Raw genomic sequence first — 24,916 nt, forward strand, 5'->3', positions numbered from 1 at the left:
TATTGCCCTACTTTCAGAGCCACCCAGTCCTGGTTTGTGTTCATTGGGGAATTATTATTCAGATTGAAACTTGGAGGTGTGGTACAGTACCTGCTAACTTTAACGTTTAGCATTGATTATAGAGTAGCGTAATACTTTTGCCTCCTGTGTGAGACGTCGTCTCTTGGCAACAACAGGGCTCCTGCAGAAGTGGCTAATGAGTCTGTATGTTGAGACATACACACCTACAGAGTACACTGTTAAGTTCTCATACACTACATGACAAAAAGTATATGGACACCTGCTCGTTAAACATCTCATTCCAAAATCATGGGCATCAATAGTTGGTCCCCCCCTTTAACGTTACAAGAGCCTCCCACTCTTCTGCGAAGGTGTTCCACTAGATTTTGGAACATTGCTGCAGGAACTTGCTTCCATTCAGCCACAAGCATTAGTGAGGTCGGGCACTGATGTTGGCCATTTAGGCCTGGCTCGCAGTCGGCGTTCCAATTAATCCCAAAGGTGTTTGATGGGTTTGAGGTCAGGGCTCTGTGCAGGTTAGTGAAGTTCTAACACACCGATCTTGACAAACCATTTCTGTATGGACCTCACTTTATGCAAGGGGGTATTGTCATGCTGAACCAGGAAAGGGCCTTCCCCAAACTGTTGCCACTAAGTTGGAAGCACAGAATTGTCTAGAATGTCACTGTATTCTGCTGCTTTAAGATTATCCTCCACTGGAACTAAGGGGCCTAGCCCGAATCATGAAAAACAGCCCCAGACCATTAGTCCTCCTCCACCAGATGTTACAGTTGGCACTATGCATTCAGGCAGTTAGCGTTCTTCTGGCATCAGCCAAACCCAGATGGTCACTCCAGAGAACGTGTTTCCACTGCTCCAGAGTCCAATTGCGGCAAGCTTTACACCACTCCAGCCAATGCTTGGCATTGTACGTGGTGATCTTAGGCTTGTGTGACGCTGCTTGGCTATGGAAACCCATTTCCTGAAGCCCCTGACGAACAGTTCTTGTGCTGACGTTGCAACTCTGTAGTGAGTGTTGCAACTGAAGACAGATGATTTTCACGCGTTTCAGCACTCGGTGGTCCCTTTCTGTGAGCCTGTGGGGCCTTCCACTTGTTGCATCTCAACAATAACAGCACTTACAGTTGACTGGGGAAGACTTGTTGGAAAGGTGGCATCCAATGACGGTGCTACTTTGAAAGTCACAGCTCTTCAGTAAGGCCATTCTACTGCCAATGTTTATCTATGGAGATTGAATGGCTGTGTGCTTGATTTAATACACCTGCCAGCAACAGGTGTGGCTAAAACGGCTGAATCCACACATTTTTTTGGGGTGGATTCAGGGGTGTCCACCTACTTTTGTGTGTGTATATAGTGTATGTGCGCACGCTGACTGGTTGAACACTAAAGTTAAAAGCATTCGACTGAGTGGAGGAACATTTTTTGTGTTTGTCTGACCTTGTCAAATATGTATTTGCATGACATCGCCTCACCGTCTGCATGTTTGTTTAATGTCCTGTTATCCCTGTCTGTTTTGTGTCCGTTTAAAAAGGAACTAACATCATAAGGAAGCAAATATGACCCCTCACCCCCACCCACCCACACACACATGAATTACTTTCTACATATTTGGAGTCTGTAGCCAACTCATCTTTTGTGTTCTGATCTGTATCTGGCTCTGTCTCATGTATGTTCTACGTATTATCTAATGCTTTTAATTTCTGTTCAAACTCTTCACATCTGCTCTAAGTACACTGTAATCCTCTTTTTTCTCTCTCTGAAGCTAACTCTTTCTCCCCCCCTCCCAGCTGGTCAGCATTGGATCCTCTTATAACTACGGAAACGAGGACCAATCTGAGTTCCTGTGTGTCGTCTCCAAGGAGCTGCACAACCAATCATATGGCCCAAACAGTGAGCCCAGTGAGAAAGCCAAGGTGAGCCCCATCCTAAGATGTGTGTACACTGAAAGTAAGCCCAATGACAAGCTTGTCTGAATGGTGGATTGTTCTAATGTCTAAATGCAACACATTTACTAACTATCCCCAGTTTACTGATGTCTGCCTTCATAGAAGAGTCCATTTTGAAGCAGATCGGCTTGGACTGCTGCACAGAGTAATTAGTTGATGAATTTGGTATTTTCTGGAAAGTATATATTTAAAAAAAAAAAAAAAAAAAAAAAAAAAAAATTTAAAATAGTCATTGACTGCGTGTTAATTTACTGAGAATTAGCCTTCAATTAATCTATACAAATAAATTTCATAACATTACAAATGAACTGTCAACATTTTGTATCTAAAATCAAAAGGACAGTACGGTCATTTAGTGTACAGTTATTAGTCAGACCACACGCAGGCCTAAATCCATTAATCCAGCTTTACAAGATTGAAGTTGTTAGATTTGACCTTACACCGGAAAAACTGAAACATTTGAATCCACATTAGAAGGTTAAGAGCATAGCCTTGAGGATTATTGGGACTATTAGTGGAGAATGTCATTCTTTCTGAGGGCTTTGGGAGCAGAGCAGCAGGCCTAGCAGTGGGAATTACTAGTCCCATCTGCTGGTTCCCATGTGGGCCCAGTCCTCCGGGGCCTGCTTCACACTCTAGCTAGTCCCAGACTTGGTAATTCTATTGAATTATTGCTAATCGGCTGACATTAAGTCTTGTATTCTGTCAGTGGTTTTAGAAGTCACATGGATGTAGTCTAGTTACAACCAGTTTTAGATTTATTTTCCTATTGATAGGAATTTCAGTACATTTTCACCACAGAGGCTTTTTGCTTGAGTTCTAAACAGACTTGGATACACCTATTACAGTATGTCTGTATACTAAATGGACTAAGGTGCAAAGCAATCACAAATGGACATCTTGGGGGGGGGGGCTCGGATCGATTTGCAAGTGAGTCTTAGTAGATATGAAAGGTAGTCTTATCCTCTGACCCTTCAATGTACCCCTGTTGTGATTGTGTCTTGAACCTGAAATGTGAGTGAACCCCTTTTGAGAATCAAGTCCCAATTAGTTGTAGTAATAGTTGGTGATACATCCCCTGTTTGAGTCTTCATTTGACTGATGTTGGTTTGAAGGTAAATGTTTTGTAACATTTACACAACCTTGTTGTTTTATACCCCACTTTACCCCTGACATTTTCTCCTTTCATTTTCATTCTTGTAAGACTTGCCTGTCTTGTCTTTTTCCTGTCCCATTTGCATGCTGCATGTTGCTCAGAGCGAGGACGAAGAGACGGATTATGAAATGAATGACTCTGATTAGGGTTGAGCACTTATGACTCAACGGTGAGCGCTCAGCTGCCCTCCATTCCTTCGACTCCCTCCATCTTACCTTTCCACGACTCCCCCATGTGTCTTTGCCCTGGTGCTTGCAACCCTGATCAATAAGCTGATTATGTCTGGGCTTTAGGTCCTGTAAGGCTTTCAACCACTTCATAAGTCTTTCAAATGCTGTCTCTCTAGAACTAAGGTTGGCTGCAATTGTCATTATTTACTTTTTTTAGCAATGAGCAAATCTTTGCTTTGTATTGCTGGCATGGAAACCAAGTACATGCATTCTTAGAAAACCCCTCATCTTATTCGTGTTTGTGTGTGTGTGTCACCTACATGTACTCGTTTGCTTGGATCATTGTGTGTGGGAAGGAAAGAGGTCAAATCATGTCGACTTTTGTTTTAGATTCTCAATGAAAATTAAACAAAGATGCATCTCAAAAAAATAGTACAATAAATTGATATTCAGATTTAGTAGGTCTGTCCCATTCACAGATACCAGACTCAAAGATTGAGCTTGTGTAGTTTCAGGGATATTTTACTATATGTTTTAATATTAACTGATTAATCCCTTTGCAGATTCTTCAGGAGAGGGGATCCAGGATGTGAATGATCAGTATTACAAGCACCAGGTATAGAGTACAATAGTTTGAGTCATAATACCCATAAAACCTAGCAGTCAAACAGGGAAATGGTTACAATTGTTTTTCCACCGTTCATTTTTCCCATAGGGGAAATTTTAGGAACACTTAAAATAAGGGCTGTGTTTTGTGTAGGCTTACCCTGGGGGTGATGTTTTGATAACCGTGTAAGTCTCTCTAGGACAAGATTACTTTTATCAATATATTTACCCACGAAAATATTAATCGAATTAACTTTGGGGCGGCAGGGTAGCCTAGTGGTTAGAGCGTTGGACTAGTAACTGGAAGGTTGCAAGTTCAAATCCCCGAACTGACAAGGTACAAATCTGTCGTTCTACCCCTGAACAGGCCGTTAACCCACTGTTCCTAGGCCGTCATTGAAAATAAGAATTTGTACTTAACTGACTTGCCTAGTTAAATAAAGGTAAAATAAAAATAAATAAAATAAACTACTAATGTCGCTATCATAAAGAACAAATACGATGGTGATCTGGATGAGACTGCTGATCGAGGCAAAGGTTAGTCTCTGGATTAACTATCTAATGATGGCTAAATGTAGTCATAAATTGGCAAAATGACTTAAACTTGACTATTCTGTGAACTGTCTTGTGCAAGTTTTTGAAATTGACACAATACCTGTTTAGCAAAGGTTTTCAGCGAGAGATGCCGTGCAGGTGCTTGTAGGGATTTGTAGTCTTGCATGTCGTCTACTCTGATGCTAGTTAGCATTTTTGAATATGAGAGGAAATAGAACCGACTACATTGATAAGTCACCTTGTCCGAGAGGGATTTACATGGTCATCAAAACAAAACATCAAGCCTAAACAAAACACGGCCCTTTATTTTAAGTGTTTCGAAAACCACCTATGGGGGAAAATGGTGTGATTGGTGTGAAAGCGATTTGAAACCATTTCCCTGTTTAACGGGTATTACGACATCTCCACTGTGGGGCTCTATAACGATGCAAACATATACTTGACAAGGAAGAACCTGTCACACAACGGAGAAGACAGTTAAGAGGGACGTACGTTTGTTTGTTTGTTTTTCCCTCCCATTTTATTTTATAATGTAAATATGTCTAGAGTCTTTGTGCCTGTACAGTTACACTGGACCATCTTTTAATTAGTGGCGAATTTCTTCTAACTAAAAGTGATGAATTATAATGTTTTATGTTATAAAACATGGCCATGGTCATACACGGCCAATGATTCACTCAGGGGCTACTTTTGAGTTTCTGTTACCTTCTCACTCCAGGATCTGAAGGGTTTATGATGAGCAATCTGTTATCAAGCATAAACTGCTAAAAACCTGTACTGTCAGTAGTAGTAGAAGGTAATTAAGCATACTTATTGAGAAATGGGTCGCAAAAGAGACAGGGATTCTTAATTTTGTTTTAAACGAGTTTAATGTTTCCTTTTCTGGTATGTCCTCTGTATTTTAAATGGGACTTTCTGTTTAAAGCATTTATTTGTGGGTTTAAGATATTTTTGACAAGGTTGGAGTTTGCTAATGTTTTGGAAGGTAACGGCGAAGGAATATATGTTAATATCCTTAGGTTTGTTGAAGTGCATAATCTAAAAAGTCCATTTAATATTTAACTGTTAAACTGCACGTTTTGTACACTGTATAGTTAAACACAACTTAAAATGTAAGTTGTTGTACTGGATCATAGCTAGAAAGTCTTGACAATTTTAAATTGTTAACTTGAGTTTTGCAATGTTTGTACATAGGTCTCTGCATATTAAGACTTGTAAATCGGAGTTCAAATGGTTGATGCGCTGTTTTACTTAGAAAACACCTGAAATCTCTTGATATCCAATAATATGGGCAATATACCTGGGCTCAGACATTGACTGTTATGTTGTAAAAAGATGTATTGGTCTTGAAAGGCTACACATTCTTTGAGACATTTTTGTATTGTGTAGACCACAGCATTCCAAGCTCTAGTTGGAGGATGTGGACATTGCTTTCCTTACACTGCAACACCGTTTTAAGGGTAAATGCTGCATTTCAGGAGACTTTTTCTACCAAAAAAAAATGTTTCTGACCGGAGATGCGGTACTGCTCAACTTTTGGTAGTGTTTCCTTCTCCCAGTGATGACCAAATCCAATGTCTGATGTGCCGCTTATACATGAACTCTGGTTGCAGGCACACGCACCCGGAATGTGCAGCAGGAAACACACATTGACCCACAACTAATTTTACACACTCTTTCCATGTAACAAACAGTTTTATATCATTAAAGGTGATTGGATGGATGCATGTTTTTGATATACATACATACACTCGCACACAAGGGCTTTTGAAGTGGAAACTATGAAATCTGCAAAGAGGTTAAATTTAAATAAGTGTGTTTTGACAGAGCCTAGGCTATGTTTACATTTGCTATAGTATTCTGAAGCCTTCCAGCGATCTTGCACTCTCCACTTACCTAAACATTGACTTGTTTGACTGGAGAAAAGGGAACAAGCACGCCCCACTCTAGATAACTACTTACATGCATTTAAAGTCTAATTTAACATAAATTAACATATACATTTCCAAGTGGTTTGCTACCACGTCAATGTTTGAGCTGGTAATCTCTCGTGGACCGACGACGTAAACATACAGTTGAAGTCGGAATATTAAATACACCTTTGCCAAATACATTTAAACTCAATTTTTTTGCAATTACTGACATTTAATCCTAGTAAAAATCCCAGTCTTAGGTCAGTTAGGATCACCACTTTATTTTAAGAATGTGAAATGTCAATAATAGTAGAGTAATTTATTTATTTAATTTAATTACATTCCCAGTTGGTCAGAGGTTTACATACACCCAATTAGTATTTGGTAGCATTGCCTTTTAAATTGCATAACTTGGGTCAAATGTTTTGAGTAGCCTTCCACAAGCTTCCCACAATAAGTTGGGTGAATTTTGGCCTATTCCTCCTGACAGAGCTGGTGTAACTGAGTCCGGTTTTTTGGCCGCCTTGCTCACACACACTTTTTCAGTTCTGCCCACAAATGTTCGATAGGATTGTCAGGGCTTTGTGATGGCCACTTCAATACCTTGATTTTGTTGTCCTTAAGCCGTTTTGCCTCATCTTCGGAAGTATGTTTGGGGTCATTGTCCATTTGGAAGACCCGTTTGCGACCAAGCTTTAACTTCCTGACTAATGTCTTGATGTTGCTTTAATATATCCACATAATTTCTTTCTCATGGTGCCATCTATTTTGTGAAGTGCACCAGTCCCTCCTGCAGCAAAGCACCCCCACCAACATGATGCTGCCATCCATGTGCTTCACAGTTGGGATGGTGTTCTTCGGCTTGCAAGCCTCCCCCTTTTTCCTCCAAACATAACGATGGTCATTATGGTCAAACAGTTCTATTTTTGTTTCATCAGACCAGAGGACATTTGTCCAAAAAGTATGATCTTTGTGCATTTGCAAACCGTATTCTGGCTTTTTTATGGTTGTTTTGGAGCAGTGGCTACTTTCCTGCTGAGCGGCCTGTCAGGTTATGTCGATATAGGACTTGTTTTACTGTGGATATAGATACTTGGGTACCTGTTTCCTCCAGCATCTTCACAATGTCCTTTGCTGTTGTTCTGGGATTGATTTGCACTTTTCGCACCAAAGTAAGTTAATCTCTAGGAGACAGAACACGTCTCCTTCCTGAGACGGCTGCGTGGTCCCATGGTGTTTATACTTGCGTACTATTGTTTGTACAGATGAACGTGGTACCTTCAGGTGCTTGTTCATCCCAATGATGAACCAGACTTGTAGAGGTCTATAATAGTTTTTCTGAGGTCTTTGCTGATCTTTTGATTTTCCCATGATGTCAAGCAAAGAGGCACTGAGTTTGAAGGTAGGCCTTGAAATACATCCACAGGTACACCTCCAGTTGACTCAAATTATGTCAATTAGCCTATCAGTCTTCTAAAGCCATGACAACATTTTCAGGAATTTTCAAAGCCGTTTCAAGGCACAGTCAACTTAGTGTATGTAAACTTCTGACCCACTGGAATTGTGATGCAGTGACATAATCTCTCTGTAAACAATTGTTTGAAAAATTACTTGTCATGCACAAAGTAGATGCCCTAACCGACTTGCCAAAACTATAGTTTGTTAACAAGAAATTTGTGGAGTGGTTGAAAAATGAGTTAATGACTCCAACCTAAGTGTATGTAAACTTCTGACTTCAACTGTTAATGGTACTGACCAATTTACATAAGAATTTAGTTCTGGGTTAACTGAGAAAGTGCTGGAGACAATCTTGTTTTTTCCCCCTGTGAAAATGGTGACGAGCTCAGTCAGCTTGAGGAGACTAGTATTGGTCTCATGAGTATTGTTGCTGTGAGATTTGTACTTTTTTTGTTTTGTTTAGTAAGCTTGGTTCCATCTTAGTCTTAGCAGTCTGTACTTTTGTCTTGACCTGTATCACAGTGGCTGGCTGCACTACCACCTCAGCAGCACCATTTTACACACTGCTCAACGACATTCCATGGTCATTTAACTTTCACTTTTTGTGCACCAATGTCTCCAGTCTACTGTAAGATGTGCAAGTTCCCAGTATATTGGGAAGAGTCACCTGGTTACTTCATCACAGTCCACTGTAACGCATGATTGAAGACAGTTACACACAGGCCTAGTAGATGGAATGTACTTGTTCCATAATCAGAATTATAATGCTCTTGATATCGAAGATAATTATCAGAATGATGTCATATCACTACACCTGTCACTTCTGACTATTACCATGATTTTATGCAATGTAAAAATGTTACTGGGATAGATGTATGGTCTTGCATTGGTTAACTTCAATAAAATGGTTTGCATTTCACATGTGTATCTCTGTTCTTTTTATACAGTTTGTAGCAACGCACTCAGATTTTTTTTTGTAAGATTTTGTACATAAATATTTCAATAAAATGCTCAAATTAAAACGACATCGTTGCGGGTAATGGGACAAGACGAGGCAACAAAGAGTCCAAAAACGTATCTAACACTGTCACTAGTGGCAAAAGCAGTGCTTAATTTGTACATTTGGAGGCGCTGGAACAAAAAAATGAGCCGGAGAGCGAGGTGACCCGGGGTGCTCTGAGGTTCCAGTGCGCATGAGAAGAAAAAATCTCCCTTTTTAATAAAGCTTTGAATGCTTTCCTCATGTTTTTTTTGCGTACTGGCGTAGATCAGTGGAGTAGAGGCGCTTGCGGAAGTTGCACAATGGGTAAAAATGTGTAGCCTAGTGTTCGGGGAAAATGTGGCCTTTTTATAAACGCATTTCGTACAATTCTACATTTTAAATAACTGGAGACTAACAAAATATCGAAATGACAGGCTACTTTAACACAAACAGTTTGACAAACAGAATCTGAGAAATAAAATCGACCTTAAATCCATCAATAGCATGGATTTAGGCGTGTGTGGAGACACACATTGTACAGTACGAGGAAATTAGTTTTATAAAGTTTTCCAGTTTCACTGACTTACCCAATGAAGCTCCGCTCATTCACCGGCGATGGCGTATCTCTCTTGTTTTACTTGGTAAAACAATGCTATTCGCTCAATAGGCCTATTTGGAAGTTGATAAACAGACAAACATTGGCAGTAGAATGGCCTTACTGACAGATTAGTCTTCTATTTTCAGCAGGGTCAATTTGCTTTCCAAACTGTTTTCCCGCGACTGTATTTGAAATATTGAGAAAGGCCTGTTGGCTGCGTGATGTTCACTGACAGATTTGTCACTAGTTCCCGACTGTAGGTATTACTCGTGATTGGGCTACACAATCCACAGCACAGGGAATTTAAAAAAGTTTGCCCATCTGTGGCTAGATTATAGGCCTACTCCTGGTGTAGTAGTCCGAATTATTGCATTTCTTTCTGAACAAACCGGAGCAATTGTGTAACTTTGACAAGTGTATTACACTTTATCAAGGGTTCTGCGGCTCAAGTATAGAGTACAGCGAGATCATTATAAAGTGAATTTCATTATAGTTCTGTACAGGCGCACTTCTACGTAACGTTTTTTAGGGGGCTGCCAGTAGAATTCCGGAGGAGTCTACTTGAATTAGCCCAACTCTGATTTATAATTTGTACATTGCCAAAAGTGAGTTATTTTTCATGCCACAAGAGGTACCGGGTCCTAGAAAATGGGTTCCGGAAGGACATAGTCCAAAACAGAGTTGCCGGATGCTGTTCGGGCAGGATCTGACTCAAATTAGGCACCGTGCAAATGCACAATGTCTGTTTTACCCGGAGAGGGAAAAATAATGATCATCCAAACTTCATAGCACCTTATGTTGTAATCATATTCAAATAAGCCAATAGGGCAATTATCAAACTTCATGAAATGACGGCCTCTTCACATGTACAGACCTGCTGGTCACTCTTACCAAATTGAACTGATACAGTAAACGTAAACAAATAGCGCCCTCTAGTGTTATTCATTTAAAAATGCTGGTACTATGTCGTCACTTGTTCCCACAGCCACAAAGTCATATACCCCGTCTATTTCTACACAATCTGATTTTTTTTAAACAAATTTTACTAACCACGCTGCTAACCTCATGCCTAACCATAACCTTCAATTTAGAGCAAAAAGCTAATTGTTATCATGAATTTGCACAATTTAGACGTTCATCCACGTTCTCCAAACGGGTTGCACCACTTCACCACTAAATTTAAATCTGGATCAGTACGGTTTTAAACTATGATTAGTGACATGTTACATCAATATATGAGGTATTTCGTGAGTTGAAACGAAGTAGCTACCCTACTTGACAAATGAGGCCACAAAGTTGCTGTTCCTTGATAAAATACTAACAATGTAACGTTAGAAGTACTGCAACTCCATCGTGAAAGGTTCTCATAGGTTGGCTGATTTGAAATAAAATCCGTTATTTGCCAGTACTCGACAGAAAACGAATTCGTTAGCTCCTGTAGCTAGCTAGTTTATAAACTTAGCTAGCTAGCATACAATCTGTATTATTGTCATTACCTAACGTTATTTAGCCACCTGATCGGGGCACGTCAAAGAAGTTCAAATTTCTCCGTTTTATGAAGAAAAAAAAACAGTTGTCGGAGCTGATGGAGGAATTTTGTAACGTACTGGAGGATAAAATGACAGACAACACGACTGTCAAAAAGAAGGAAGACACTTGAGCCATTTTATTCGACAAATGTAATGGCTCAACACGGATTAAAGAAAAGGACCCAAATCGGATGAAAGCGTGATGGAATTTTTTTTTAAAGCAAAAGTGAGAAAGGACGCGGCAGAGGTGAGGCGGGGGCTATTTCAGACCGGACCCGGAGGGGGGCCTCCGTCCAAAGGAATTTATCCTATCGCCCAGAAAATATGCTAGATAATTCCCCAGCAGTTTGCCCCTCTCCATATCCCCTATGATAACGACGGACAATTTGACCCACCAATATTTAGTAAGCATAAATAACTGGTAAATATAAATTCCTATAATGCACGTTAAAACTAACGTTCATGCTAACGTTACTTCACTACAATGTTTTTGTTATCAGGCCCGTTGCATAACATCATCATTCGTACCAAGGCTGGGCATATCATTAACCCCAATTCAATTGTTGTGCAAAATGGGCACGTAAATAGTCTACTAATAAGGAGTTAATTATCACAAAACACAACAGGATTCAACCTGTCACTAATTATTCTCTGAGGAACTCGTTTTGGTCTCTCCACAGTAGACATGCTGCCATTTTATCAGTTAAACCACCTAAAGTGGCAGTTTAGAATTAATCTCCAATCTGAATTTATATATATATTTTAATTAATTGAGAAACAGGTTTAAAATTAATATATTAGGTTTAAAGTGAAAACTAAACTTAGATTAGAGGAAGGATTATATTTAACTAGGATTAATTTAAAACTAGGTTTAACATTTGGTGCAAAAGATTAAAAGATACACCTTGATTTAATCCAGTTTAAGAGTTAATCCATGTTGGTGCAACCCTATTTCTAAATTTAGAGTTACATTTGCACCCTCATTCCGAATGGTTAAGGTTTGGGATAGTGTGAAAAATTTAAAAAACAGTTCCGACTGGGATTGAACATGCAATCTTCTGATCCAGAGTCTTTGGAGTTCACTAATCTGCCACCTAGCAAAACCCAATCCTACTTGATGGTAATAGTGCTCCGAAAGGTTGCTGGTTCGAATCCCAGAGGCAACTAGGTGAATAATCTGTTGCTGTGACCTTGAGCAAGGTACTTAAACCTAAATTGCACCTGTAAATCACTCTGGATAAGAGCGTCTGCTAAAAAAGTTTTATTTTTTTATAATAAATTTTAAAAATGGGTCCTCAGGACATAGACATCCAATTTCGATGTCGGATCTTCAACGATCTCTCTCAAATGTTTAGGATATAGCCAATTTAACTTTGTGGCTGTGGTAACAGGTAGAAAAAAAATGTGCTGCTCCTTTAAATTTTTAGTCGTCTACAAAGTTGCCTGTTTGCACTTATTTGTTATATTACATTGAATATGACTATGTCTAAAATTATTATCCAATTCCTGCGCACATATTGAATAACTTACATGATGGAACATAGTAATAAATGCATGTTCATCAACTGTCGTTTAAGAATGCAAATTGTGCCCAAATCAATGCAGACCACATTGTGAACATTGTAGCCACTTAATTGTCAGTTATTTCAATTAACACAAACTAGTAACGTGATGATGGCACATCAATCTCTCCATAACCCCCAATTAATTATAAATATTTTCAGGCGGTTGGGATGTTGCCTATGTCACTGGTCCTGTTATTTAGCCCGGACAGGAACGGGTGCTTTTTCAGGAGGGAAACTTCACCAGGGTTTTTCTTGATTAAAAGACGATTCATTCATACAGTTAAATAATACGAGTCATTATAGCCATACAGCAAGGTAAGCAAATGTCGCCCAACAATTTTGTATTTACGCAATACAAGGTTAGCTTTACTATCTGCCTGAGTTTGCGCCATTTTCGCTAGTTGGTTGATGCGTAAATGTGCGCCAGTTTGGGAAGCCCTAGGTTCTTTGTCCTGCTCAGTCATGGGTGGTATTGCAAATTCGTGTGAGGTTCCGCTTTAAGCCAAAGCAAGCGGACCAACATGGCAACTAATATGTATGGCTTCAGTTGAGAAGAACGAGTCTCGTTGCCACAACGACGTGTAAAATCAACGACAAGTGCGCAAGTCTATGGTTTTTCAGTTTGCCAGCCGCGCGCCACAAATAGCCAGTGTACTTGCGCATGTTGTTGGCCAGTTTCTGTCTGGGAACTTGCTCTGAGTTATTTATTTCTTACGTGACTATAGTCGCTGACATAACTAGCTACCTTCTAAGGTGTTTTAGCCACAAGCGGACCAGAGAGATTTTGCTCAAACATGCTGGACTTGTTGCTGGTACAGATGAACAGCCGGATGTTATGCTAATAGCTAGTAGCTATGATGTAACTTAGTGATGTGCAGTTCGCTAACTATTCGACTATTCGTTATTTTTTTACGACTTTTTTTTTTTACTGACGTGTCATGATGTTTGAGTGAATCGATCCTTTTGGATTTCGTTTACCTGCTGGCCGTTATGACTAATAAAATGTTTAATACGCGCTCCTCCGGCTCAGCGGCTCCGGAGACATGCTCCGACCGAACAACTGTAAATTATTTTTTATTCAACCTTTATTTAACCAGGTAGGCAAGTTGAGAACAAGTTCTCATTTACAATTGCGACCTGGCCAAGATAAAGCAAAGCAGTTCGACACATACAACGACACAGAGTTACACATGGAGTAAAACAAACATGCAGTCAATAATACAGTAGAAACAAGTCTATATACGAAATCATGCTGCAGCAATAGCATAACAAAAATACATGGTTATAACTGTTCATTTATCTCATGTGTAAGAATAAATGCAATGAATTCATTATTGAATGTTTTGTAGAACTGAAACATGCATACAATGAGTTTCTGCAACAACAAACAATAAATCCGAAATGAATCGTTTTGGTGTGTTGCAGATTGCGAACGATATTGTGTTTATCACCCTCACCGCAATCAAGCAATGCATTCCGCCACGAGTCGTTAACAATCTAGTCCGATTGCTGCCACAAAAAACATTGTTTAAAATGTATCAAGAAATCGTATTTGTATATAGTAATCAGCAAATGTAAATAGTTTTAAAGCACACTTTTACAATTCTGTCACAAATGACAGCTCAATAAGCCCCTTATGGTGAACGAGAAGCTTGTAGAATCATTCTTTGCATTTTCAGTTTTATAATTTGCAGGTCTAGGCTCCTGCATGCTTTGGGCATAGATGGTAACATGCAGACTACTGTGCTCCACACTCATGCTCCAAGGACATTCTCTTGAGTATGTTCTTGTGAGGACAAGCGTGTGGAGAATGCATTAAAACATTACAATTGAGAAGCACTTGCCCTACTGTAATTACCTCAAACTGCACTTCCCCATTCACTGAACCTTCTTCCAGCCAGGACACTGGTAACAATAGAGACTAAACCAGATCTACACAAAGGAAACGTTTTACTTGATAATGATCAGCTAGATATGTGAATCGTATTAATCTAGCAAATTACTTATGCGCGGTAGATGTACATTTTCTGTACCGGTAGTTAGTTAGCTACCAATTCTTCGTGACTACCTAGACTGACTTGACTATGGACTTACACATTCACTGAACCTTCTTCCAGCCAGGACAATCGCAAAAATAGAGACGACGCAAGCAAATGTTCTACTTCAAAATGATAAACTATCTATGCTACATGACCAAAAGTAGGTGGACACCTGCTCGTCGAACATCTCATTCCAAAATCATGGGCAGTATTATGGAGTTGGTCCCCCCCACCCCTTTGTTCCCATAACAGCCTCACCCTTCTGGGAAGGCTTTCTACTAGATGTTGAAACATTGTTATGGGAACTTACTTCCATTCAGCCACAAAAGCATTGGTGAGGTTGGGCACTGATGTTGGGTGATTAGGCCTGACTCAGTCAGCGTCACAATTAATCCCAAAGGTGTCCGATGGGGTTGAGGTCAGAGCTCTGTTTAGGCCAGTCAAGTACTTCTACCCCAATCTCGACAAACCATTTCTGTATGGACCTCGCTTTGTGCACGGGGGCATTGTCATGCTGAAACAGGAAAGGGCCTTCCACAAAGTTGGAAGCACAGAATTGTCTACAATGTCATTGTATGCTGTCGCATTAAGATTTCACCTTCACTGGAACTAAGGGGTCTAGCCATGACAACAGCCGCAGACCATTATTCCTCTTCCACCTAACTTTACAGTTGGCACTATGCATCTGCCAAACCTGGATTAATCTCTCTGACTGCCAAATGGTGAAGTGTGATTCATCACTCCAGAGAACGTTTCCACTGCTCCAGAGTCCAATGGCGGCAAGCTTTACACCACTCCAGCCGACACCTTGGCATTGCACATGGTGATCTTAGGCATGTGTGCGGCTGCTCGGCCATGGAAACCAATTTCATGAAGCTCCCAACGAACAGTACTTGTGCTGATGCTTCCAGAGGCAGTTTGGAACTCTGTAGAGTGTTGCAACTGAGGACAGATGATTTGTACGCGCCTCAGCGGTCCCTTTCTGTGAGCTTGTGTGGCCTACTGCTGAGCTGTTGCTTCTAGATGTTTCCACTTCATAATAGCAGCACTTACAGTTGACTCTAGCGAGGCAGAAATTTAACTTAAAAAAAATAATAATCTGTCCTCAGTTGCAACACTCTGTAGGAAAGGTGGCATCCTATAACAGTGCCACGTTGAAACTCATTGAGCTCTTCTGTAAGGGCCATTCAACTGCCAATGTTTTGTTTATGGAGATTGCATGGCTTTTTATTTAAGATGTTACCCCCTTTTCTCCCCAATTTCGTGGTATCCAATTGTTAGCAATTACTATCTTGTCTCATCGCTACAACTCCCGTACGGGCTCGGGAGAGACAAAGGTTGAAAGCCATGCGTCCTCTGAAACCCAACCAAGCCAGACTGCTTCTTAAGACAACGCGCATCCAACCCGGAAGCCAGCCACACCAATGTGTCTGAGGAAACACCATGCACCTAGTGACCTAGTCAGCGTGCACTGCGCCCGGCCCGCCACAGGAGTCGCTAGTACGCGGCCTGGGCTTGAACCCAGAGTCTCTGGTGGCACAGCTAGCAGTGCCTTAGACCGCTGTGCCACCCGGGAGGCCTTCGAAGTATTAGGACATTTAATCGATGTTCTAGCGGTTTATTAGATCTGCGCATGTACTGGCACCGCGTAGCGCAAGCCTCCCTCTTATGCGCGAGTAAAGTGAGTTTGAGAAAAACTGGAAGTATGCATCTTATACATTTTGACTGTGAAATTATTTATATGTCCAAACTCAGAATTAAAAGGTATTCACAAAAATTACATGGTCAGTGCGGTAGTATTTTGATTGGAAATTTTCTGCATTTATCAGAAGTCCCATCAGGATTATTAAGGAAATTGTTCTTCTTGCAAAGCATGTAAACAGTTTAAACTATTATATTAACCTAGCCACAGACATTCCATTTACCAGATTGCCGTACATTCAACAAATCTGATCTAACAAAGTGGATATTGGTCAAACCTGTCATGCTTTACGTGGGCTAACCAGCCCAATGTGGTTACTTACAGTGCATTCAGAAAATATTCATACCCCTTGACTTTGTCCACGTTATGTTTTAGCCTTATTCTTAAATGTAAAAAAAAAAAAAAAAAAAAAAATGGGTTTAGAATGTATTCTTTTTCCCAAAAAGGGGGGGGATCACAAGTATTCAGACCCTTTACTCAGTACTTTGTTGAAACATCTTTGGCAGCAATTACAGCCTTAAGTCTTCTTCTTGGATATGACACACCTGTATTTGGGGAGTTTCTCCCGTTCTTCTCTGCAGATCCTCTCAAGCTCTGTCAGGTTGGATGGGTAGCGTCTCTGCGCAGCTATTTTCGGGTCACTCCAGAGATGTTTGTTCGGGTTGAAGTCCGTGCTCTGGCTGGGCCACTCAAAGACATTCAGAGACTTGTCCTGAAGCCACTCCTGCATTGTCTTGGCTGTGTGCTTAGGGTCGTTGTCGTTTTGAAAGGTGAACCTTCGCCCCCAGTCGGAGGTCCTGAGTGCTCTGGAGCAGATTTTCATCAAGTATCTCTTTGTACTTTGCTCCGTTCATCATTCTCTCGATCCTGACTAGTCTTCCAGTCCCTGCTGCTGAAAAACATCCCCACAGCATGATGCTGCCACAAACTATGCTTCACCGTAGGGATGGTGCCAGGTTTCCTCCAGACGTGATGCTTAGCATTCAGGCCAATAGTTCAATCTTGGTTTCATCATATCAGAGAATCTTGTTTTTAATGCTCAGTCCTTTAGGTGCCTTTTGGCAAACTCCAAGCGAGTCGTCATGTGCCTTTTACTGAGAAGTGGCTATTCCACAATAAAGGCCTGATTGGTGGAGTGCTGCAGAGATGGTTGTTCTTCTGTAAGGTTCTCCCATCTCTGCAGAGGAACTCTGTCAGTGACCATCGGGTTCTTGGTCACCTCCCCGATTGCTCAGTTTGGCCGGGCGGCCAGCTCTAGGAAGAGTCTTGGTGGTTCCAAACTTTTTCCATTTAAGAATGATGGAGGCCATGCTTTTCTTGTGGACCTTCAATGCTGCAGACATTTTTTCGTACCCTTCACCAGATCTGTGCCTCGACACAATTCTGTCTCGAGTTCTACGGACAATTCCTTCGACGATAAATTAAAACAGGATGCACCTGAGCTCAATTTTGAATCTCATAGCAAAGGGTCTGAATACTTATGTAACTTTTTTTCCTTTTTTTTATACATTTGCTAACATTTCTACTAACCTGTTTTGACTTCATCAGTATGGGCTATTGTGTGTAGATTGCTGAGGATTTTCTTTTTATTTAATCCATTTTAGAATAAGGCTGTAATGTAACAAAGTGGAGAAAGTCAAGGGGCCTGACTACTTTCCAAATGCACTGTAAGTCCAATTTGGATATATTTGGTTGTTCTCGCTGCATAACATGTAGAAGTTGTCCCTTTTTCAGGTTTAGAAGAAGTGACTCCTAAATTCTTACTCCCATTCGTATAAGCTGGTTAGTATAGCAAGCATACAGAAATCGGTGGTGGTGTTAGTCAAATTAAATTTTTGACTGTAATGCAGTTGATTGGTAAAGATGACATGAATATGTGTTGGGGTTGACCTCCATACAAGCATTGTACTCTGATTTTTACCTCAACATAGTGTGAAATAAACATTAGCCCAAATGTAGGCAAATTTTGCTCAGGTGACAATGAGGAAACTCGTGATCTTTCCCCGACACGTTTCCAAGGTAATTCCATTGTTTTGGTCTAGTTCGAATGACCTGTTTACAGCGTCTATACTGAACTATAAATGTAACAATTTTACTGAGTTACAGTTCATATACGGAAAACGGTCAATTGAAATAAATTCATTAGGCCCTATTACAGTGCCTTGCGGAAGTATTCGGCCCCCTTGAACTTTGCGACCTTTTGCCACATTTCAGGCTTCAAACATAAAGATATAAAACTGTATTTTTTTGTGAAGAATCAACAACAAGTGGGACACAATCATGAAGTGGAACGACATTTATTGGATATTTCAAACTTTTTTAACAAATCAAAAACTGAAAAATTGGGCGTGCAAAATTATTCAGCCCCTTTACTTTCAGTGCAGCAAACTCTCTCCAGAAGTTCAGTGAGGATCTCTGAATGATCCAATGTTGACCTAAATGACTAATGATGATAAATACAATCCACCTGTGTGTAATCAAGTCTCCGTATAAATGCACCTGCACTGTGATAGTCTCAGAGGTCCGTTAAAAGCGCAGAGAGCATCATGAAGAACAAGGAACACACCAGGCAGGTCCGAGATACTATTGTGAAGAAGTTTAAAGCCGGATTTGGATACAAAAAGATTTCCCAAGCTTTAAACATCCCAAGGAGCACTGTGCAAGCGATAATATTGAAATGGAAGGAGTATCAGACCACTGCAAATCTACCAAGACCTGGCCGTCCCTCTAAAATTTCAGCTCATACAAGGAGAAGACTGATCAGAGATGCAGCCAAGAGGCCCATGATCACTCTGGATGAACTGCAGAGATCTACAGCTGAGGTGGGAGACTTTGTCTATAGGACAACAATCAGTCGTATATTGCACAAATCTGGCCTTTATGGAAGAGTGGCAAGAAGAAAGCCATTTCTTAAAGATATCCATAAAAAGTGTCGTTTAAAGTTTGCCACAAGCCACCTGGGAGACACACCAAAATGTGGAAGAAGGTGCTCTGGTCAGATGAAACCAAAATTGAACTTTTTGGCAACAATGCAAAACTTTATGTTTGGTGTAAAAGCAACACAGCTCATCACCCTGAACACACCATCCCCACTGTCAAACATGGTGGTGGCAGCATCATGGTTTGGGCCTGCTTTTCTTCAGCAGGGACAGGGAAGATGGTTAAAATTGATGGGAAGATGGATGGAGCCAAATACAGGACCATTCTGGAAGAACCTGATGGAGTCTGCAAAAGACCTGAGACTGGGGCGGAGATTTGTCTTCCAACAAGACAATGATCCAAAACATAAAGCAAAATCTACAATGGAATGGTTCAAAAATAAACATGTCCAGATGTTAGAATGGCCAAGTCAAAGTCCAGACCTGAATCCAATCGAGAATCTGTGGAAAGAACTGAAAACTGCTGTTCACAAATGCTCTCCATCCAACCTCACTGAGCTCGAGCTGTTTGCAAGGAGGAATGGGAAAACATTTCAGTCTCGATGTGCAAAACTGATAGAGACATACCCCAAGCGACTTACAGCTGTAATCGCAGCAAAAGGTGGCGCTACAAAGTATTAACTTAAGGGGGCCGAATACTTTCGCAAGGCTCTGTAAATGGTTTACACATGACTGAGCAGGGGCACAGCCATGATAGAAATACTTCTGTTTCATCAGATGTCAGGGTGGCTCTTCTCAGACGATCTGACAGGTGAAGAAGCTTGACTGGCGTGGTTACATGTAGTCTGCGGTTGTGAGGCCTGTTGGACGTACTGCCAAATTCTCCAAAACGACTTATGGTAGAGAAATGAACATTCAATTCTCTGGCAACTGCTCTGGTGGAATTTCCTGCAGTCAGCATGCCAATTACACATTCCCTCAACTTGAGACATCTGTGGCATTGGGTTGTGTGGCAACTGCACATTCTATAATGGCATTTTGTTGTGCCCAGCACAAGGTTCACCTGTGTAATGAGTATGCTGTTTAATCAGTTTCTTGATATGCCAAACTTGTCAGGTGGATGGATTATCTTGGCAACGGAGAAATATTCACTAACAGACATGTTAACAAATTTGAGCGGAATAGGATTTTAGTGGGTATGGAACATTTCTGGGATCTTTTATTTCAGCTCATGAAACATGGGACCAACACTGTGTTTTTATATCTTTGTTCAGTATATTAGTGATTCAAATTAACAAAATTAGTCCAGATTTGCTCTTTGTACAGAACGAGTCAAAGATCAGTCAGTAAAATCACTACTATGATGATAGTGGGGCGGCAGGGTAGCCTAGTGGTTAGAGCGTTGGACTAGTAAGCAAAAGGTTGCAAGTTCGAATCCCAGAGCTGACAAGGTACAAATCTGTTGTTCTGCCCCTGAACAGGCAGTTAACCTGCTGTTCCTAGGCTGTCATTGAAAATAAGAATTTGTTCTTAACTGACTTGCCTAGTAAAATAAAGTTAAAATTAAATAGCTGTGCTCAGTCAATGACAATATCAGACTAGATTACAAACCCAAAAGTGTCAGTTAAGGAAATGTGCCATCTGTAATACTTATCTGTTGCTCTCCATTTACCCATTTGATTCTTGAAGAGTACAACTCGTATGCCTAATGAACTTAGTGAACCTAGTACGTTATCTTACCCCTTCATAACAAAGGCTGGTTTAAAACGATGTAACATTAGCTCGCTAGCTAGCTATTGCTACGAAATGCATGACAACAAGTATGCAGCCCGCGAGGACCAAAGTTTTGGATGCATAAAACTAAAAGCCTACCATACACACTGGGAAGTTTCTAAGGATGTAAAGAGGGGAGATGGAAGTAGCTAAATTGCTAATTACATACATGTCAAACCCCATTTTATAAGGGACACAGTTTATGCTTGCTATAGTTGGCAAATAATGTGATTTTTATATAACCAAAGATTGTTGGTGTCCATTACTGGACGTTACAGGAAAGCCCCATACAAACTACCACCATCGATTCTTCAGCTAACCTGGTATTGGCAATACAATCTTCTTTCTCGATGCTGGAAAACATTTCTTATAAAATACCAAAAATCTTTTGTTATATCACATTGTATGTCTGATAAACTGTAATATGCTAAATTTGACTGATTTAGGCTGGACTTTGTAAACCAGATATCAACTTCGACCTTTCAGGAATCTTGTTGCGTTTGGTACCTTTGTGCACCGGAGTGTACAAAACATTAGGAACACCTTCCTAATATTGAGTTTCACCCCCTTTTCCCTTCAGAACAGCCTCAATTTGTCAGGGCATGGACTCTACAAGGTGTCAAGTTTTCCACAGGGATTATGGCCCATTTTGACTCCAATGCTTCCAACAGTTGGCTGGATGTCCTTTGTATGGTGGGCCGTTCCTGATACACATGGGGGAAACTGTTGTGCGTGGAAAAACCCAGCAGCGTTGCAGTTCTTGACACTCAAACTGGAGCACCTGGCACCTACCATGTCCCGTTCAAAAACACAAATCTTTTGCCTTGCCCATTTGCCCTCGGATTGTCTATGTGTGCCATTCAATGTCTCAAGGCATTAACAATCCTTTAACCTGCCTCCCGTTCATCTACACGGATTGGCATGGATTTAACAAGTGACGTCGGTGTAAGATCATAGCTTTCACCTTGTCTGTCCGTCATGGAATGAGCAGGTTTCCCTAATGTGTTGTATAATTGGTGTATGCCATAATGACACGAGAATCATTCCTTGTTCTCATGAATATGCTTGCATATGATTAATGGTTTTCAGGGTGTTTCCAGATGTACTAATCATTAGAGAAATGTATGTACATGTCTTTGAAAGCACACGTTTGTCACCTCTGCTGTTTCAGAAAGCCCACCAGTCATGTCAGGTATTGCATTGAGCCGGCTTGCTCAGGAGCGCAAAGCGTGGCGGAAAGACCACCCTTTTGTGAGTAGCAGTGTGTAGTTCTATACTTTTTATTTATATTTCTAATAGTACTTTTTTTTTCTTTAAAAACATTATGGTAGGGATTGGGGGAAGTGTTTTATCCATTATTCAAGAGCTTTGAAATGGTTTATTTTTGCTTAATCTCACTGTTTTACTGTTTGATGTACCTCCATCTAAGGGCTTTGTGGCTGTGCCCACGAAAAATCCAGATGGAACAATGAACTTGATGAACTGGGAATGTGCCATTCCTGGGAAGAAGGGAGTAAGTACAGCCATTTATCTACACATGCAATACAGTTTCAAAGTGGAGGTGCCGAGTGACTTTGTTTATAGCATTTCGCCTGTGCATAGTTAGTAGATAATTTCTATAAATGTTTTTGCACCAATACTATGAAGTGGACATCTTGTATGAAACCAAAGAATGCTAGGATGGGTCATAGTTCATCCTTGATCTTCATAGTCTGCAAGTGTTTGTGATCAATTATAAACACTTACGACTCCTCCCCAGACCCCATGGGAAGGAGGCTTGTTCAAACTGCGGATGCTGTTCAAGGATGACTATCCTTCCTCGCCCCCAAAGTGTGAGTTTCCTTTTAACCAGTCTTCTGTTTTCTATTTTATTTTTTGATTATTAGAATCCCCATTAGCTCTTCCTCATGCAGCAGTTACTCTTCCTGAGGGCAAAATAAAACATGGCACAATACAGAACGTTGGGAACAGCTCAGTATTCGGGCCCAATACTTGAAAAATGCATCCTTTCCTCCTCCTTGACGTAGTCACTGATCTGACACTACTTTGATTTGGTGCAAGAGGTTGTTTTTTTTCACCAATTCAGTCCGATCAGGTGATCGCAAAGGGAGGAAGAATGTATTGGAACAGACCTTAGGTCGTCAGAGTAGTTCTCGTTTAACTTTACTGATTTTTATTTAATAGGTAAATTTGAGCCTCCGCTCTTCCATCCTAACGTGTATCCGTCAGGCACAGTATGCCTATCCATTCTAGAAGAGGACAAGGACTGGAGACCCGCCATCACCATCAAGCAGGTTAGGATATGCTGGGGATCAACTTACAAGCTATAGCCACCAAATGGCTATGCCCAACTGTGATTTTTATGTTTTGTCATTTCTTACAGATCCTATTAGGAATACAGGAACTCTTAAATGAGCCAAATATCCAGGATCCAGCCCAAGCAGAGGCATACACAATTTATTGGTGCGTTCTGCTAGTATCGAAGGGATGCCTTCCTGTTTGCCGTGTTGTTTTTCGGATAGGGATATGGTGGAATTAACACTAGATTCTGATCTATCTGTTGTTTTACTAAACCCCTCTTTCTTTTCAGCCAAAACAGAGTAGAATATGAAAAAAGAGTTCGAGCACAGGCCAAAAAATTCTCCCCTTCGTAAGGGTGAAGGCTTGGCTTCGGCAGAAGGAATGGGTCAAACGCGGATCACCTCGCCTCTGTTTCTCTATGAATGTGCCCCTCTCACATCGGGACTTGCTTATAAGGACTTCTATTTAAAACTGATACATTCTGTGCCATCCTCTTTTCCTTTTTTTGTTCTTTACCTCTGGGTTGGAGTGTGGCAGGCGCTGGGATGAAATGGGAGCCGTAGCACCCCGGCCGCTTCCTTTTTTTAGCCGTATTACTTGTCTTGTGGTGCGAGGGACAGAGCACAGTACCAGTTTTGCCATCGACTCAAAATAAGCCTCTTTTGAGGAAGAGAACGTCTTGGTTGTCTTTGTCTTTTGTTTAATTTCTCTCACAGGGTCTGTTCCTTTAAAAAAAAAAAAAAAAAAAAAAAACACCCCTCTTGTATTTTCCTTGATTTTTAATTCTGTAAAATTAGCTATTTACTTAAATGTCAGTATTTCAACTGCTGTATAATTAGTGGCACTTTTTATACTGTATTATCTCACTAGTTTCTCTAGAATGCTCGGTCTGATTCTCTTATGCAGGTTTTCTATTCAGCATGCTGTAATATAAAATAATCTGCTGCTTTGGCTGTCTTTTTTTCTTTTGTTATTTGTAGTGTTTGCAAATTTTTTTATGGCCTCGTCTCAATGCAGGTAGGCTTACTTCTGTATTAAACTCTATTTATAGGGTGCTTTGTTCATGTACGTGTTAGACTAAATAAACCATTTCTATAAAGACATTGTTATACTTTCTGTCTCGCAGTAAAACTAGTGTTTTAACAAATGCTGGCATAGAATTGTTTTTTAAAGCTATAGCTGGAGACCCCCCCCCCACCACAAGAAACACTGTTTATATACCATATTTTGTACAGATGTATGTTTTATCATCATGATACAGTAAAACATCACACTTTATCAAGAAATTCAATTTTTGACTTGAGTGGATGTATTTTGTTTACATGATAATGATCAAAAACAGTATATTTGCACTTTTTTATTTACTCACAACATTTTAAAACAAAAATTAAGGTTCTTATCCCATGAGTAAGAATGAGCACAATGTCTGTAGATGAAGAGGAAATGCGGCTTATGTACAATATTTTCTAGCCTCTTCAATCCTAACGCATATCTGTCAGGCACAATATACCTGAAGACGAGGACTGGAGACCAGCAATCACCATCAAGCAGGTTAGAATATACTGGTGGTTAACAAATGCTGAAGTGGAAATGTTTTAATGGCTGTAACAACCCCCACCCCAAAAACTATTGAACACTTTATATATATCATATTTTATTGAGATAGTATATTAAACCATGTTTGAACATTGGGATTCAGAGTAAGACATCACGCTTGATTTCC

The 24,916-nt window shown here is 40.4% G+C and overlaps 2 protein-coding genes across 3 annotated transcripts in view; both read left to right on the plus strand.

The window, feature by feature from the left end:
• Positions 1-8,744, plus strand: part of LOC135504930 (BTB/POZ domain-containing protein KCTD5-like) — a 35,889-nt gene extending 27,145 nt beyond the window's left edge. For both annotated transcript variants that reach the window (XM_064923866.1, XM_064923867.1), the window contains 2 exons: positions 1,809-1,934; positions 3,857-8,744. In XM_064923866.1, coding sequence (XP_064779938.1) covers positions 1,809-1,934; positions 3,857-3,886 — 156 coding nt within the window. In that variant the 3' untranslated portion in view covers positions 3,887-8,744. The remainder of the gene's footprint in view (positions 1-1,808; positions 1,935-3,856) is intronic.
• Positions 8,745-12,684: 3,940 nt separating this feature from the next.
• Positions 12,685-24,294, plus strand: LOC135504931 (SUMO-conjugating enzyme UBC9-B-like). The gene is made up of 7 exons (XM_064923869.1): positions 12,685-12,814; positions 22,064-22,143; positions 22,322-22,405; positions 22,652-22,724; positions 23,077-23,186; positions 23,276-23,355; positions 23,483-24,294. Exons 2-7 carry the CDS (start codon positions 22,078-22,080, stop codon positions 23,544-23,546), a joined length of 477 nt encoding a protein of 158 aa, XP_064779941.1. The 5' UTR covers positions 12,685-12,814; positions 22,064-22,077; the 3' UTR covers positions 23,547-24,294.
• The last annotated feature ends 622 nt before the right edge of the window (positions 24,295-24,916 follow it).

Source organism: Oncorhynchus masou, chromosome 18, assembly GCF_036934945.1.
Source record: "Oncorhynchus masou masou isolate Uvic2021 chromosome 18, UVic_Omas_1.1, whole genome shotgun sequence".
Lineage (NCBI taxonomy): Eukaryota > Metazoa > Chordata > Actinopteri > Salmoniformes > Salmonidae > Oncorhynchus > Oncorhynchus masou.

Bases quoted from the DNA above. Each gene is read 5' to 3' on its own strand.
- LOC135504931 (XM_064923869.1), top strand. From the start codon at position 22,078: ATGTCAGGTATTGCATTGAGCCGGCTTGCTCAGGAGCGCAAAGCGTGG. The intron at 22,406-22,651 runs GTAAGTACAGCC...ACTCCTCCCCAG, and splicing joins CCATTCCTGGGAAGAAGGGA to ACCCCATGGGAAGGAGGCTT. The intron at 23,356-23,482 runs GTGCGTTCTGCT...CTTTCTTTTCAG, and splicing joins GAGGCATACACAATTTATTG to CCAAAACAGAGTAGAATATG.